Raw genomic sequence first — 16578 nt, 5'->3', positions numbered from 1 at the left:
AGAACACTCTTCGAACCGTCTTCTCACTCGTCCCTCTGGTCTCCTTCCTAAAGCGACCTGTGTCGCGTTTTCGCTGGGTGGCCTCTCCGCATTACTGATTACGGGGTGCAGCAGGGCTGACGTCAGCACTCAGGGCGCTCGAGGGACTTCAGGGGCCACCGTCCTCAGCACCCTATCCAGCAGTCACCCTACCTCCAGCCAGGGCGAAGGTCGGCGCGACCTGGGGGAGCCACACCGCCGCCCAGAACCCCCACGGGCCCGCGGCCAGGTTGGCAGAATGGCGAGGCGGCGGCGCTCTGAGATCGCGGCGGCACGTGGAGGCCTCCCTCACCCATTTGCTGCCGCAGGCTGAGTAGACTCCGCGGTCCTCGGGGCGCCGTGTTGCGGTGGGGCACCCGGACTCTTACCGCGGATCCACTGCGCAACTCCGGGCGAACCTGATCCGGAGGGCGGGGCGGGCGGGGTGGATCCCGGCGTGCAAAGCCGCAGTCCCGGCGACCCCCGCCGTGCCCCGCGCGTGCGTTCCGCCTGCCGGCCGCCGTGCCCCGCGCAGCCTGTGCGGATTCACGCGCGCCCCACCGCACGCCAGCGCTCCTGCCGCGGCCGGGTCGGCGGAGGACGGGCCGGGCCGCATGGGCGTGTTTCAGGGGCTCGGGCCCAAACGGAGAGGCCGGGGACCCCACGACGCGGGTCAGAAAGCAGCTGCGGGCGAGCCCCGCACCACGGTGGCCGCGGGGGAGGGAGCCCCCGCCCGCCGGTCACGCCACGGGGCGCGGGGACAACGCAGAGCCGCGCGGCGCCCACTTCCTGTTGGGTGCACGCCGCCTCCCACCGTCCCGCGCTCCCCGCTGCGTCCGCGCGGGCCCCTCGCCGACCCCGGGACCCCGGCGCGGTTGTGGGACAGACAGCGCCCGGCCCCTCTGCCCGCGGGGCCGCGCGAGCCGCGCCGCAACTTGCGCTCGCAGCCGAGCCCGAGCCCCACGCGCCGAGCCCGCGTTTGCGCCTCCTCCTTCCCCTCCTCCCTCCCTCGCGCTGGGAGGGCAGCCCGGGCTCCAGGCTCTCGGCTGCTTTATTCTGCGGCCGAGGGTCACATTCACAGACAAACTGTCCCACTCTCTCCGGAGTCTCCACTTGGGCTCGGGCCGAGGAGGCTTGTTTGCCAGATCCCCGCGTCTCGTTGCACCTGCCTTTCACGTTACCTCTGGGGATCTGTGGGAGGAGCCGAGTGGGTGAAAAATGTTGCTTCGCTTTGCAAAAGGAAGAAAACTTTGCCACCCAGCTGGAGACGTCTGCCACGCGTAACCAGGAGAGAGACCAGAACCAGGACAGCCTGTGGCTTTGATCTGGCGGCCGATGAGCCCGTAGGAGGAAGAGGAAACGAGCTCGGCGCTCACGCCGACCGCCATCCCTCCCGTGGGGCGGTGGGCGGTGGCCCAAGGTACCTGCTCCACCCTCCCTCCCCGCTCAAGTCCCCACGCGGTGTCTTCGCGGAAGGGCAGTAGTGACGAGCTCGCAGCCCCAGGCGGAGGACAGGGGCCGGGCTAGGAAGGAGGACCGTATTCCAGGAACGAGTCAGCCGGAATCAACTTCTGGTTAAAGTTATGGGAAGCGCGGCCATGGACACCAAGAAGAAGAAGGACATTTCCAGCCCCGGCAAGAAAATCCCCAGCCAGAAGAAGCGGTCGCTGCGAGTGCACATTCCGGTGAGTACCCCCGCACCACGGTCCCCGGGTCCCCGCCCTCGCGTGGCGGCCGCCCCAGCGCCGAAGCGGTTAACGCGGGCCGCCCCGCTCGCGCCGTGCGTGCCCCTCCTGTCACTTCGGGCCGCTCGCGGGAAGGGTGGAGACGCAGGGCCGAGCTGGGCCGCGGAGCCCGGGCTCCGTCTCTCTCCCCACCCGCGTGCAGCCGGGGCTCGGCGGCTGTCTGCGGCGAGAGCGGGGTGGAGGTGGGGGGAAGGGGTGAAGGACACGCGGCGCACTCCGGGGCCCGGCCCGCTGGTGGCGGGCTGGGCGTAGTCCCGCCCGGTGCGGGTGCCGGGGGCGGTGCGTAGTGTTGTTTTGTTGGAAAAGGACGGTGTGGACGGCGCTCCGGGGAGGTGGAGCCGCGCGCGGCCGCGGGGGACGGTGGGGAGGGGTAGTGGGTGGGGACAGCGGGGGGGGGGTGGCTGGGTAGCTGCGCCCTGGAATGGACCTCTTTCCTCCCCGATCCCCCGCAGGCGGTCTCTGGACCTGGCGCAGGGGCTTCTCTGCAGCGGGTGCCTTTGCCAGCCCTTCCCCCGCGCACGCAGCGCCCTTTCGAACCTGTGGGGGCTCGGGGATCCCTAACACGGGCAGGGTTTCGGGGGAACTTCAGCCCCGGCCACGCGGGCAGCGCAGCCCGGACTTTGGGTACATCGATCGGTCTGCGGCGTGACTTTATCAAGGTGGAGGGAAGGCGGGTGGGGTGGACGCCCCGCTGCCCGCCCCCCGCCCCGCCCCCCGGGGCTCGCCTGCCCAGGCGGCCCGCGGCCACTTGTCGCAGCGCCCCGTAGCCTTCCCGTGGGGGATCCAGTGACTGGACAGGGCTCAGCCCTTCACTTCACCCACAGAAAAACCCCAACCGGGTCACACCCCTGTCCTCCACCAACCAAGTAAATGTTTGCGCGCGCGCGCACACACACACACACACACACACACACACACACACACACAGCAGAGGGCTCCTTGGGCGCAGGGGCGGGGAATGCGCACTGAGCTGCTTCCATACCTGATTACCTCATTAACGACAATCGATCACTGATCATCCTTCCTGACGGGGACATGGCGGGGCTGGGGCAGGGCGGCTGGCCACCCCCTTGCCCCCGCGGACCCGGTAGGCACTCTTCTCTGGGTTTTGTGAAACACAGCTCCCCCTCTCGCGTCTTTGAAGTTGGGGTGCAGTGACCAGTCCCCCTGGTCAGGGGGAAACGCTGGGAGCAGGTGACTGGACCCAGGCTGTTGTGTGGCCACTAGTGTGGTGACCCCAAAATAGGCATAAAGAAGTCTTCTTTAGAATAAGCATTCTATTTGAAATGGAAATATCCCTGTTTACACGGCTGATGTGAGCCATTTGTAAATGTCTCCCAAAAACTCCCCAAAGCAGTGGTCTCGGAAGTCAGCCGTCCCACCCACTCAGCATCTCCCATTTGTCACGGGAGGTAATAATTCTTTGCCTACTTCCCAGGGATGTTTCGATAAAATAATGCTTGGGGAAGCGCTCACAGGTTTCAAGGGTTATGTGAGTGTGTGGCTGTCACATCTGCATCGGAGCACCTGGTGAAAGAGAGAGACAGGGGAGAAGCTGGCACCGTCCAGACCGAGTTGCCCAGACCACGTTGCGGCGAGGCTGAGTGCGGCATGGAGGGAGCGTGTGGGGTGCTGGTGGTACGGGACACGCGGCGAAATCCAGGCCTGGGAGAGGGCTGAGAGGCCTGGCCGCGAACGTGGAAAAGCCAGCGTGTAGTTCAGACACTCTGACCACCTGCTGCCGGCAACGACTTTGGCTGCTGTGGACCTTTTGGGCACGATCCATCCGGCCCTGGCCGGCAGGGCTGCCTCCTCAGTTCTCTCGCTGCGAGTGCCCAGGGCTCTGGGGGTGAACGGGGCGCTGCCTCCACCCTCACAAGGCCCCGGGGGCCAGGTGAGAGTCCCGATCTCACTGGGAAAATAAGACAGACGCTGGCAGGCCACCCAAGGGCACGAGAGGACAGGTATAGGCTGTTCCTGCTTTCAGAGGGGAGGGAAGGAAGAGGGGACGGCGAGACATTAGACCCAGACGTGGTGGGCAGGACACAGACCGTGGGAGAAGCCAGGGGCTGCTTCTGACAGGGGGGCTCCAGCACCCCCATGGCCTCAGGGGCTTGGCTGGCTGCTTCCAGGTCCAGAGGGATCCCCTCCTTGGGGAGGAAAGGGTTTCAGAATCTGAGTAAGCAGAAAGGGGTTGAGGCCAGCCAAGGAGGGCCTTGAAGTGGGGTTGCCAGGTTCAGCAAAGAAAAATGCTAAATGTACTCGGGTTAAAGTAGAATTTTAGATACACAACAAATAACTATTTTTTTTTAATTTAAATAACTTTTTAAAGAAGATTTTATTTATTTATTTATTTACTTATTTATTTTAGATAAAGGGAGAAAGAAAGGAAGAGAAACATCAGTTTGTGGTTGCCTCTCACATGGCCCCCACTGGGGGCCTGGCCCACAACTCAGGCATGTGCCCTGACTGGGAATTGAACCAGCGACCCTTTGGTTCACAGCCCACACTTGATCCACTGAGCCACACCAGCCAGGGCCAACAAGTAGCCTTTTTACTGTAAGAATGTCTTGTGCACTACTTGGGATAAACTTAGCACTGAAAACCAACCCATTGTTCCCTGACTTCCCAGCTGACCCGGGTGCCCTGCGGCCCGGCCTGGAAGTCAGGACCAGGGAGCGAGGACCTCCTCCCGCAGGTGCTGAGAAACCTTGCAGACGGGGTGGCGGTGACCCACCCGGACCAAGTTCACTGCAGCCTTGCCCAACAGCCCCACACCACGCCACAGCCCGCGTCCGAGTCTGCCTCCCTCGAGATGGGGTCCTCCTGATTGCCACGGGCCGGTCCGGGAGCTCTGGGGTTGGGAGTACGTCCCCATCAGGAGCCACCCTCAGCCATGGAGATGCAGGTGGACCACTGTGATGTGCGTTCTGCCTCAGAGGGTCCCCGCAGAGGCCAGCCCGGTAGCCCCCCACAGTAGTCCATCCATCAGTGTGCTGGCTCATCTGGCTTCCCTGCTCATTCTCCCCCCACCCCACCCCCGGGGATAAATGAACGAACCTGAGTCCTCTGGCTGTCTGCTCTGGGGGGCATCCAAACTAAGAGCAATTAAAGGTGATGAAAACTATGCTTTCTGAGACTTAGCCTTGTAGCAGCATGCTGAGTAGGGTTACAGGAAGAGCGGCCGGTGTCAGGGAAACCGAGGCAGCTGCTCTGGTAAAAACCAGAGATCAGGCTCTGAGGGCTGACCTACGGCAGTGACAGGAGGGAACAGACAGAGGGGAGGTGTGCCCTGTTAGAGGAAGCCTACTGGGTGAGCCTCACCTGACTGGGTGAGCCGCGGGGTCAGGGAAGTGGCAGGGGAGACGGGAATGGCATTCAGGTGTCCGGTACGAGGAAGCCTTGTTCCTGGGGAAAATGATGAGCTCCGTCACCATCACGGGGGACTTCCGCTGACTGCGGCGAATGGGAGGGGAATGACATCCGCTTCCCCATCCCCCAGCTCCAGGCGGTTTCCGGGGCCCAGAGGATGCCGCTTCCAAGGACGTTTGGGATTCTAAGGACAGTGCGACTGTGTCAGCCCCATGGGTGGGGCTGCTTGGTCACATCCATTGGCACCCACAGTGACGGGACTTCCGGGAGCCTCTAGTGTCCACCCAGCTTGTCTCTTCTCCGAATCTGATTGAATTTCTTTTGGATGCGATCGGCTTCAGTCCGCACCCCTGAGCCTCACACATAATCAGAGCTGTGACCTAAGGGGTCAGGAGGCATCATTTGCAAACCTCAAACCCAGGGCCTGGCTCTCGGTCTCACCAGCCTCCTCCCAGTGGCTCCCCCTGCTGGCCTGACTCGTCCACATGGGAGAATTCATTTCAGGGCGTACCCTGGGGCCAACAGCTACAATGCATAATGGAGAGCTAGGACGGCGGACTCAGGCAGCGCATAAATTGATTTTGATTGATAGGAGAATGGCCCTTGGCCTGACGGAGGTTGCAGCCGTTTCTTAGGCAGTTTGGATCAGCTTTCTGGGAAAGCCTTCCCCGCAGCCACCCTGGGATGGTGTCAGGGGTCCGAGAAGGTGGAGGAAAGGCCAAGTGCAGAGTTGTCGGGGTTGCGCTGGGCCTTTGGAAGGGCAAGGTGGGTGCAGTGTCCAGAGAGTCCTGGCAAGTCGAGTTGGCGCCTTGCCTGACCTCTCTTCGCCTTCCTTGCTAACATAAAGCAATCACGGGACGGAGGGAGTGGCTTTAGAAAATAACTCCTTCGAAGTGTGTGGCGTTCTGCCAGGACCCTGCCAGAGGAGCTAGTGCTGGGAGCCAACCTGCTCTTTTCTCCTCTTTCGTCCAAGAGAACACGGCTTCCCTGTTCCTGCTGAAATCCACGCTCGCATCTCAGACACGCGCTAATCCATTACCGTTGGCCAGTGACTTGTGGGTCATTGGAACTGTTTGGGAGTCAGTGGCAAAGCAGGTGACCAGTGGGGTGGCGGGGGCAGCTGTAGAGAGAAGGACCCACACAGGGGCCCCTGGGGACGCGGAGCCAGTGGTCCAGCGTTTTTCTGCTGATAGTTAAGTATTAACGCACCTGTGACTGGGCCTCTTGGGAGAGGAGCTCCAGAGATCTTCACAGCCACTGGAGACAAACTAAAAATAGAGCCGAGAGCAGCTGGCCAGCCACAGAAGGTCATGGAGCCTCGGCTCGGCGTGGGCGGGCCGTCCACCCAGAGGGAAACCTCGCGTCCTCCACACTGGTGACCGGCCTGCGACTGGCGGCCTCTCTCCAGCCACATCCGCTAGCTCGGGCATTCGTCTTGGTGGGGAGCGCGGCTCGGAATGGGAGGGAACAGGAGCTGCCCTTCTGTCCCCAGGGCTGGAGGACTGAGTGCCCATCACACCACACACACCCTGGGCTGAAGCCCCTGGGAAGGGAAATGGGGTGCCCTGCAGCACACAGGAAGGGTGTCAGTTTTGACCTTGGCTTCGACCTTGGTCAGTTGGTACCACCTTGAGCAAGGGTTAGGGTTTAGGGTAGTGTTTTTCAAACGGTGGTTCCTGGACCAGCTTAAGTAGAACCACGTTTCAAAGGTAAAGGTCTCAGCCCAGACCTCCTGCGTCTGGGTCTCTGAGGAGTGGAACCCGTGGCTCTGCAGTGCTGACCAGCTCCCCATGCGATTCTTGTATCTACACGAGTGTCACAACAGTTGGTTCCCAACTTCCCCAGTGTTAACGCTGACCCACTCCATCTGCCCCTGTGAGCTCCTCCCTCCCTCCCTCCCTCCCTTCCTCCCTTCCTCCCTCCCTTCCTCACTTTCCTCCTTCCTTCCTTCCTTCCCTCCTTCCCATCCACCCATCCGTCTGTGTATCTGTCTCTCCGTCCATCTGTCTGTCTTCTGTACTTGATTAGCTGTTGATGAGAAGAGATATCCTTGGCTAGTGACTATTGAGCAAAGGTAGGACGTTTCCGGCTTCCAAACCCAGGCAGACGTGCAGATCAGCCCCAGCGGGGGCCAGTCTGCGAGGCCACCCTGGAATATTGCCTGACTAAGCGTCTCAGGGGCTGAGTGTGTCTTGGGTGCCCCACGCATAGGCTCTTGGGGACACAGAGTATGACATTGGGACCTTCAGGAGTCAAGTGACTCAGGGGTGACACTCCCAGAACTGTGCCGAGGCCCCGGGGTTTATCGACCAGGACTGGATGTCCCTCTGAAGCTCTCCGGGCGGGCAGACGGCTGGCCAGAGAGTGGGCTCTGTTGCGTGTGGGTGTAGTGCCAGCTCAGCAGGGCCCCACGCTGCAGGGAATGGGGGGGGACGGGTGTGGAACGGTGCCACGCTGCAGAGCGGACGTGGGCCACTGTGGGTCCGCTCTGAACACCGCACAGTGGCCTAATGATAAACGCAGCTGTTGACACCCTGGACCCTTCTTTCGCCGAAGGACGTCTCTCGTACCAGGGAACGGGGATGAAGCAGCAGCCCAGTGTGGTTTGTGGGTTCAGTCTCGCGTCTTCCCACACGTCGCTGACTCGTCGGGGCTCCTGGTGCTTTGCAGGTCTCTCCCACCGCCGTTGGACCCTCAGACCCTCCCTGCTGCTGATGCGCACTTGGGTCACTGTGAGGGCGACGATAGAAAGGACTCGGACGCACTTCGTCCCGGTCGGTGCCTTCTCAGCCCTCACTCGCCTCATGTCGAAGTCCATCCGTGCCCTCTGAAACCATTCAGACAGAGCGATGCGCCTGGAAATGATGCTGTTTCTCAACTGTGGGTTTTCTTTTACTTTGCCCTTCACCTGGCCACCAGCCACGGTCTGTTCCTGGGCACCGTTGCATGTGTTCGGGGATGGCACCTGTCCTGAGCAGGCTGCAGACACTCTCACGGGCTGGGCTGGAACCGGGGCCCCTTCGCCCCCATTGGCCTCCATCCACCCTCCCTCTGACCTGGGGCAGTGAGTGTGGGCGACCAGGAAAGGCCGGCATCTCCCACTTCTTGTAAGATGATGGACCAGCCCTTCTTGGTCATAACTCCATGACACCGAACCAGGTGCCAAAGTGTTGTCAATGTCTTTTCTTTTTAACTAATTAATTTATTTTTAGAGAGAGGAGAAGGGAGGGAGAAAGGGAGAGAAACATCAATGTGTGGTTGCCTCTTGTGTGCCCCCTACTGGGAACCTGGCCCACAAACCGGGCATATGCCCTGACTGGGAATCGAACTAGTGACCTTTTGGTTCACAGTCCAGTGCTCAGTCCACTGAACCACACCAGCCAGGGCTCAATGTCTTTTTTTAAAAAAATTTATTGATTGATTTTAGAGAAAGAGGGAAGAGGGGAGACAGAGAAAGAGAGAAACATTGATTTATTGTTCCACTTATTTATGCATTTATTGGTTGATTCTTGGATGTGCCCTGAGCTAGGATTGAACCCACAAGCTTGGCATGTAGGATGGGCGCTCTAACCAACTGAGCTGCCCAGCCAGGGATGTCGACATCTTATAACAACGTCTCATAACAATGTGGAACATGCAAAGGCCAATGAGGTGGGCAGTCGAGTTGAAGCAGTCTTCAATTTGCTTGGTTAATTGGCCGTGACCTTGCTGTTTGCCGGGCAGAGGAGCCTCTCGACAGTGTGGATCTGTCCTGGAGACTCACCCGCAGGGAATTCTTGAGACCCCACTGCACAGCGCACGAGGACCGGAGGGTGTTGACCACGAGCTGGCCATGCTGCCCCTGGCGGAACAAGGCGTCTCGCTCGCGCCTGCTTGCGCCCTGTGTGGGACTGTGTCACGGGCTCTCCCTGACCTCTTTTCTTCTTCTGCGCACTTTGGAAACAATTCGATCCCCATCGTTTCCTTCCTGCTGACAGGAAGCCCTTCTCTGCCAAGTCAGGGCTTGTCCCAGACCAATCAGATACCACCCGGGCTTTGGGGCCTCCGCCAGCACCTCTGGGCTTTGATAGCCACTCCGCCCTGGCTGCTGGTGAGTGTTTAACAAAGACCGGCTTGCTCTTGGAAACCCCAGGGGTCCCACCTTTTCTCTGGGGGGGTGGGCAGGCCAGAGGCTGGGGCCCTTGGTGGGAAGCCTGGCCACTCTGCCAGCCACCGGTGGGGGCACGGCAGGGACTCGCTCCTTGTGCAGAGTCTGGCCGTGCTGGGAGGGGCGGGGCAGGAAAGAGGGCGCCGTGGGGCCAGGGGAGAATTTGAGAAAGCAAAGCGGCAACTTCTCAGCTGGTAAAGAAAGGGAGAGCTGAGTTGTGGGGGGCCGTGTTTACAGTCTCACAGGGTGAGAGCTGGGACTAGACCCCGGTCAGCTGCCTGGTCTGTTTCTCAGGCCCCGCGCTAGGCATTGAGGGTGCAAAGATAAACAGAGTTGTGACTGGAATTGTGTCCCCAAAAGACATGTCAAAGTCCCATGGGACTAAGGGACCCGGGAGTGTGGCCTGTTTTGGAAGCAGGCTCTTTGCAGATGCCGTTAGCCAAGCTGGAGGGAGGTTGGGTGAGGCCCCTCATCCAGTACGACTGGTGTCCTCCTAAGAAGAGGGAAATTCGGACACAGAGACACAGGGGGAAGATCTCGTGACCGCAGAGGCACGGTTTGGAGCGATGCTGCCACAAGCCAAGGATATCTGGGGCCACCGGTGGCTGGAAGGGGTTCTGGAGGGGCCTGGCCCTGCAACACCTGGATCGGGAGCTCTGGGTGCCAGCAGGGTGACAGCGTATATTCCTGTTGTTTTGAGCCACACCTCTGTGGGGCTGTGTCATGGCGGCTCCAGGGACCTGATAGGACAGAGTCCCTGCCCCCGAAGCACAGCTGGGGCTGTGAAGAGCTACCAGCTCTGCTTTGCCCAAGGGGGTGGGGCACGGCCCATGAAGCCACCTGCTTTTCCCTGCCTCCAGTTCATGCCTGCATTTCCACCCCCCAGAGAGCCAGGTCTTCCTTTGTGTCCTGCCCCCTGAAGCCTCCAACACACACACACACACACACACACACACACACACACACACACGTAGACACTTATTCCTTTCTGCTGGGAATCCTAGTGTGGAGGGGCTGGAGCGGGGGATGGTGAGAAAATGGGGCCTGGGATGAGGCTGCCGTGCTTGTCTGAAGTACCTCCTCTTGGTCCTGCTGACCCCTTGTGCATGGCCACCCTCCTAGACTCAGTCCCGGGGAGCTGGGGACAGGGACCCGGGGACAGGGAGCCAGCTGTCCCGTTCAGGTTCCTGCTCGGCCTCCAGAAGACTGGCAGGCATCTTCCAGGAAGGCCCTTGGTTTGCTTTGTTCATGCAGAAACCTTCCGCCCAGTTCCCACCTGCCCCGGCCACACATGTGTTGCTGGGTCCTGGGATCGAAGCCACTGTCACCCAGGGCAGGTTCTTGTGCATAGAAGCCACGCCCCCGAGAGCTCTCCTTGAAACTCCAATGCTGCTCCGAGGGTATTTCCTTCCTGGTGGCTGGGACTGATTGATACTATGGATGATCAGACAGCAGCATCTGGCTGGCACGGTTGTTCTCAGACGTTCCGATATCGACGGAGCCCTTGCTATGTGCCAGGCATCCACTTTCCTATAAGCTGTCTCTCTTCATCATTGAGAGAACCCTGTGAAATATCACTGTTAACAATGTTATGATCTTTGCCACAGAGAAAGAAGTGTGAGCTGTTGGCAGCTCACAGCCATTGTAGCCCAACCTGCCAAGAAAACTCCGGTGTTTGGGGTCCCTTCACTGGGTTTTCTGGTGGCTCCACTCTGCCCAGCCCCAGCCCCAGCCCCGGGCTTCTGAAGCTTGGCGACTGGTCCAGGCGACTGAGGCAGGACTGCTGGGCAGGCAGACCCCACCCACGGGATGGGCACTTGGAGGACAAAGCCCCTGGTCTGCAGCTGCCGCCCAGAGATTTGCCCTTGGGGTTGACCCGATCTCCAGACTCTTTATTTGGTTCCTTTTTAGGTGAAGGTCACAGAAGGCTATTTCTTCACTCTTCTTGTCTCAAAAGTGAACCCTCTGTCTTCCATAATTCCATAGGTCTTGGTCTCTAGTTCTTTCTAATTTTTTTTCTAAGTAACTGAATGTTAGAATAAACAGTAAACCAGGAATCGGGAAATCTCACGCTGGCTCTTCTGTTCAGAACAGAAGAGCTGCTTCTCGCCAAGTTGAGGAACGTGACCCAGAAGCCCGCTGTGCGCCAGGCACTGCACAGGGCTCACAGGGTGTCCCTGGGACCCGGACCAGCTCGGCCCGGCCCTCACAAGGCTGAGCGCCCACAGAGGGGCCTTGGGCACAGGGCACCGTCTCAGTTCCCTGTAGCTGCTATCGAAACACCCCGAACGCTGTGACTTAAAACCGAAAACATTTATTCTTTCTCAAATATACATATAATACATAATTATTGATACAAGATATGTTCATTCCATTGCTATGTAATTTTATTATACATAATAATGTGATATATGAACATAGAATTATGACCTATTAATGTATTACTCAACTATGACATGGTAATTTATTAAGATCACAAACAGGTTAGTGTATTATGGGAGGCGTGTTATTGAATAATGTGCTCTCTAGTTAATACCTGGTAGTGTTATGTTTTGTGCTGCGCTTTATGCTTCTGTAGACAGACACACACACCTGAGCATGCGCCCTGTGGTCTCCATCAGGCTCCGGCACCTGTGGGGAAGCCGTGCCCCCAGGACAGGTGGCCCTCGGGCGCCTGTGGTAAGGGTGGGGGCTGACCCCTGCAGATGGGCAGTGGGGCCTGGTCCTCCCAAGCTGGGCTGGCAGCCACGGTGCCACCCGACCCGCACCAGGCTCGTCCCCAAAGATGAGTGGCTCTGTCAGGAGAACAGAGAGGTCGCTTGTCTCTTCACCACGTGCCTTTGCTTGCTAGAGTGTATTTTGAGATTTCCAAAATGACCCTGGGGCACCGGTAACAGAATATTTTCGGCTCAACGACAGGGGAAGTCTGGGCAGTGGAACCCAATGGGCCCCAGGGAGGAGCTGGGCCAGGTGGCCTCCCCGCCGGGCGCAGAAGTGGACCAGGGTGTGCGTGGAAGCCCTCGTGTGCCGGAGAAAGTGGAGGCTGTGCCCCGGGGACACTTGGCAAATGGGGATTCAGCTTTGAGAGGTTCAGGGACTGCCCAGGCTAGTGGAAAGGCAGGGAGGGAACTTGGGGTGTCTCCCCGGGGTGTTCTGGACAGGGAGAAGACCCTCTCTGGCAACGGGCATCTGTGGCCACAGGTGAGGGAGCTTCCGCAGAGCCGCAGCCCCATCGACCTGGCCCGCCCTGGCCCTCTGCCAGGAATACCTGCTCCTCAGGTCGGGTCAGAAAACGATTTCAAAGCAGTTCTGTGTTTCGCTGCCTCAACAGTCAGGGCCACGGGCGGCAGTCAGGAAGCATCGAGTCTTTTCCGGGCAGGGCCAGGCCCCAGGTTGGCGCCGTCAGCCCCGCCTCCATCCACCTGCCTCCTTCCCTGGACGTGGCAACGTGAGACCCCAAGCAAAGTTCTGCAGGCTTGGCACATGGGCCTAGAGTTTTCAATGAAATGTACTTAGATCAGCTGGACATATCTGGTTGTTATATTCCATGTTTAATGATGAGCAAATGCCCTTTGTTACCTTGACCTAAAAATTATTCTTAGCCTGTAGTTTTGGCCCCTGAGTGGCAGGGGGAAAGAATTAAAGCCAAAGGGGGCAGAGGGAGAGATTTACAACAAAGGCCTCAGCTGACCCCGTATAGCATTCTGGAACTGCGATGCCCCCCAGAGGGGCCTTCTTAATTCCACCGAACACGCCTTCGAGGATGGGGCTCATCCATCCCTCCTCACGTCCTGACCCCAAGAACACCAGCTCCCAGGTGGCCACCCCCCGATGCCCATGATTACGGTGAGAAAAAGCAGAAACCAAGCAGTACAGTGGGAAGGAAAAAAAAAAAGTGACGTCTTTGAGAATCCAAATGCTCAGTTCACTCTATGTGAACTAATTCCTAACAATTCGAATGAATCGATTCTCTGCAAATCTTAGGAGAGCCAACGACGGCACAGTGAATGTTTTCAGACAAACGGGTGGGTCAGTTGGATGGCAGTTTTCAGGAACATTGTTGTGTGAGGGTTTTTTTTTCTCCTTTGTCTCCTGCATGGGGAAGTTATTTGGGCTTTTTGCTCAGACTAATTGACTGCTAAGCGCGCCCTGAAGAAGGCAGGAGGTATTTTAGATGGCACGCCAAAGCCGTCTGGCGCCCAGACGTAAGGGTGCCGAGCCTGCGGGGGATATAGGCCCAAGGTCAGATGGCGGCCCCTCTCCACCTTTGAACCGCAGGCGGCCGGGAACTTCCAAGCACCAAGGGAACAGGCATGTGGACCTCACGGTCATTTTGCACCAGATTCGTGAGAACAGAGCCCTGTGATGAGCTCTCGAGAAGGGTGGCTGGGAGGGGCATGAGTTCGGGTGTTGGAGCCCAGGACACGTCCTGGGGGCAGTTCATTGCCGCTTTGTGAGCCCCAGATTTCTCACCTGTGAATGTGGATGGCGCAATCCCACCTCACGGGGCGGGGGGGGGGGGGGCGGGGGGGATGAAATGAGACTCGTAGGTGAAGAGCAAGAACACGCTGCTGTGGGAATGTTGGTTTCCTCTCCCCTAGAAAGAGGTCCGAGGGGAAGACCACCCGAGGACTCGAAGGCCAAGTTTGGGGTAGGGGCTGCTGAGAGCTGGGGTGGATGGTGCGGAAGTTGAACCTGGAAGACTCCACTTGGAAGTGGAACACTGTACCTGCAGGGCTCCCAGAGTGGCACCTGCGTCACCCCTGCCTCTGCAGGCCTCCCCCGGAAGCCCTCCCAGCTGCCTCCTGGCCAGTTGGTGAAAATCCAGAGAAGGGCAGAGACTATGGTTAGTGGCCACCACGGCCACCGTCATCTTCTTTTCTTTAGAGAGTCACGTGTTTCCGGGAGCAGCGCTGTGACTCCTGCCCTTTCGGTGGAAACTGCTGTGCCTTGGTCTCGCCGCCCCATCTGTGTTCCCCACTGCACTCAGCTCGGGACCAGCCTTTGGTCACTGGTTCCCCAGTGGTTCCATTGGTGCCAGAGCTGCCTGCACCCAGGAAGTACATTCCCTGGGCAGGTGGCCCAGCGGCGCTGCCCACAAACCCAGGGGCCTCTCCCTGCTGGAAGCTGCAAGGGCCTCTGTTTCCTAAATCTCTCCTCTGGCAGATGGGGAGACATGGGCCGGGCGGCGTCCAGCCCCTCCTCCGAGTGAGCACCCTGGTTCTCCAAGCTCCCTGTGATCTGAGGGGTCCGAGTACTCCCCTCGGCTGACAGAGGCCGGGATGGTTGGACCTGTGCGTGTCCCAGTCTTGCAGGATGGGGGACCCTCGGGGTGGGGAGGCCTGGGCTTTCCGGCTGTATCCCGCCTCCTGCATCCGGCTCTCATCAAAGTACCCACACAGCAGGTACTCCCAGCACGCTCTCCTACCTTCCACCATGGCTCCTTTGGTTCTGAAGGTCACTGTATCTTGAGAAAGCTCTTAAGTCACAGGTCACCCGGCGATGGCCAAAGTGAGCTCCAGGGGCTCCTAATCTTCCAGTCGTAGTGGCATCAGGCGGTTGTCACGGCGCAGGTCCCTCCCCCTAGGAGGCAGGACTTTCTGAGCAAGCAAGTGTCCCGGCTCTGGCTCCTTCCCCAAGAGTGTGGGGGAGAGGAGAGGGGCGGCTCATTTAAAATTGGGCATGCTTGTGCCCAGTCACCTTATTTGAGCCATGTGACTCCATGCCATTATTGTCTCCATTCTCCAGGCAGGAAGTCTCTGCTGTAGTTCCTCCCCTCCCTCAAACCCTGCAGCCCAAAGGATGTGCATGGGAGGGACCGAGGCATCTGCCTCCAACCACTGTTCTGGGCTGATGACAGATGCTTAAGTCTGAAGCCGTTTTTTTGGACCTGCAGCTGCTGATGGGCTCCCCTCGGGCACAGCTGCCTGGAGCTGGTGGACCCCCCCTTCCCCGCACCAAGCTCTGTGAGCCTCAGCCGTCTGCAGCAGGGGCCCCAGGGCAAGGTCCTGAGGGTCACCTGGCCCTGCTTTACCTTTACAGCCGCTGCTTCTACCCACCAAACCTTCATTCCCAGCAAACCTTTTGTTTAAAATAAAATTTTATTGATTAAGTGTTTTGGCGAAAGAGAGAGAGAGAGACCGTGCTAGAGAGAGAAACATCGATCTGTTGTTCCACTTATTCATTGGTTGACTCTTGTGTATGTGCCCTGACCGGGGATCGAACCTGAGACCTTGTTGTATGAGGACGATGTTCTAAACCAGCGAAGCTGCCTGGCCAGGGCCTCAGCAAACATGGTTTTACAGCAGCGGTCAGCCCTTGGCTCGGTGTGAATTGACGGGTTTTAGTGGTTTTCTTCTAATGCTGCTGTCCAAAAATTGTACCGGTTTGTCTTTGGATTCCCTAAAGGAACACCAGCTTTCACATAAAGCTGAAATAAAAGGACTGACCCTCAGGCCCCTGGCTGCAAAGTGGGGGCCTCTCTTGTCGTCTGCTTTCCTGGGTCTTCGCCCTCCTGCCCTTATCTCTTCCCATCCTTTGTCTCATTACAGCTAGATTTCACCAAGCTTGAAAAACCTGCCTTCTGACCCAGTTCTGTTCCCTGTGGTTGCCACACCAGCCCGGAGGCACTGGCGAGTCGAGTTCCCGTGGGGACGCGTCCCTGGGGCCCGAGGCCGATCTGCTGGTTCCTTTGACTGTGAGGTCACCTGTGAGTGAAGTCAGAAATAGCCATCTCTCTTTCTCTCTCTTTTTAAGATTTTATTTATTTACTTTTAGAGAGAGAGGAAGGGAAGGAGAAAGAGGGAGAGAAACCTCAATGTGTGTTTGTCTCTCATGCGCCCCCTACTGGGGACCTGGCCTGCAACCCAGGCATATGCCCTGAATGGGAATCGAACCAGCGACCCTTTGGTTCTCGGGCTGGCGCTCAATGCACTGAGCCACACCAGCCAGGGCAGAAATAGTCATCTCTTGACCACCAGGTTAGCTACTTGACACCATGACAGTCCCTGCCCCATATTTTGTTATTTAACTCTTGGTCCACTCTGCCTGGTTCGTATGATTTTTTTAAATCCTCACCCAAGAATTTTTAAAAAATTGACTTTAGAGACAGAGGTAGGGACAGAGAGAGAAAAAAACACCAGTGTGAGAGAGAAACATCAATTGGTTCCTCTCATACGCACCTGACCCGGGATCAAATCTGCAGCCCAGGCACATGCTTGGACCAGGAATTGAACTCGCAACCTCTTGGTGTACAGGACGATGCTCCAATCATGTGAGCCACCTGGCCCAGGGTGC

At 58.5% G+C, this 16578-nt stretch overlaps 1 protein-coding gene across 4 annotated transcripts in view; it reads left to right on the top strand.

The window, feature by feature from the left end:
• The first annotated feature begins 1100 nt into the window (after positions 1–1100).
• The window catches only part of PRKAG2 (protein kinase AMP-activated non-catalytic subunit gamma 2), a 196361-nt gene continuing 180883 nt past the window's right edge, over positions 1101–16578 (top strand). For all 4 annotated transcript variants that reach the window (XM_037131946.2, XM_053671958.1, XM_037131944.2 and 1 more), the window contains exon 1: positions 1101–1703. In XM_037131946.2, the coding sequence (XP_036987841.2) occupies positions 1602–1703 (102 nt within the window). In that variant the 5' untranslated portion in view covers positions 1101–1601. The remainder of the gene's footprint in view (positions 1704–16578) is intronic.

Source organism: Artibeus jamaicensis, unplaced genomic scaffold, assembly GCF_021234435.1.
Source record: "Artibeus jamaicensis isolate MK-2021 breed Jamaican fruit bat unplaced genomic scaffold, CSHL_Jam_final contig_718, whole genome shotgun sequence".
NCBI classification, from domain to species: domain Eukaryota; kingdom Metazoa; phylum Chordata; class Mammalia; order Chiroptera; family Phyllostomidae; genus Artibeus; species Artibeus jamaicensis.
Note: the sequence above shows the minus strand (reverse complement) of the source record. Positions and strands in the feature narration are given on the sequence as shown.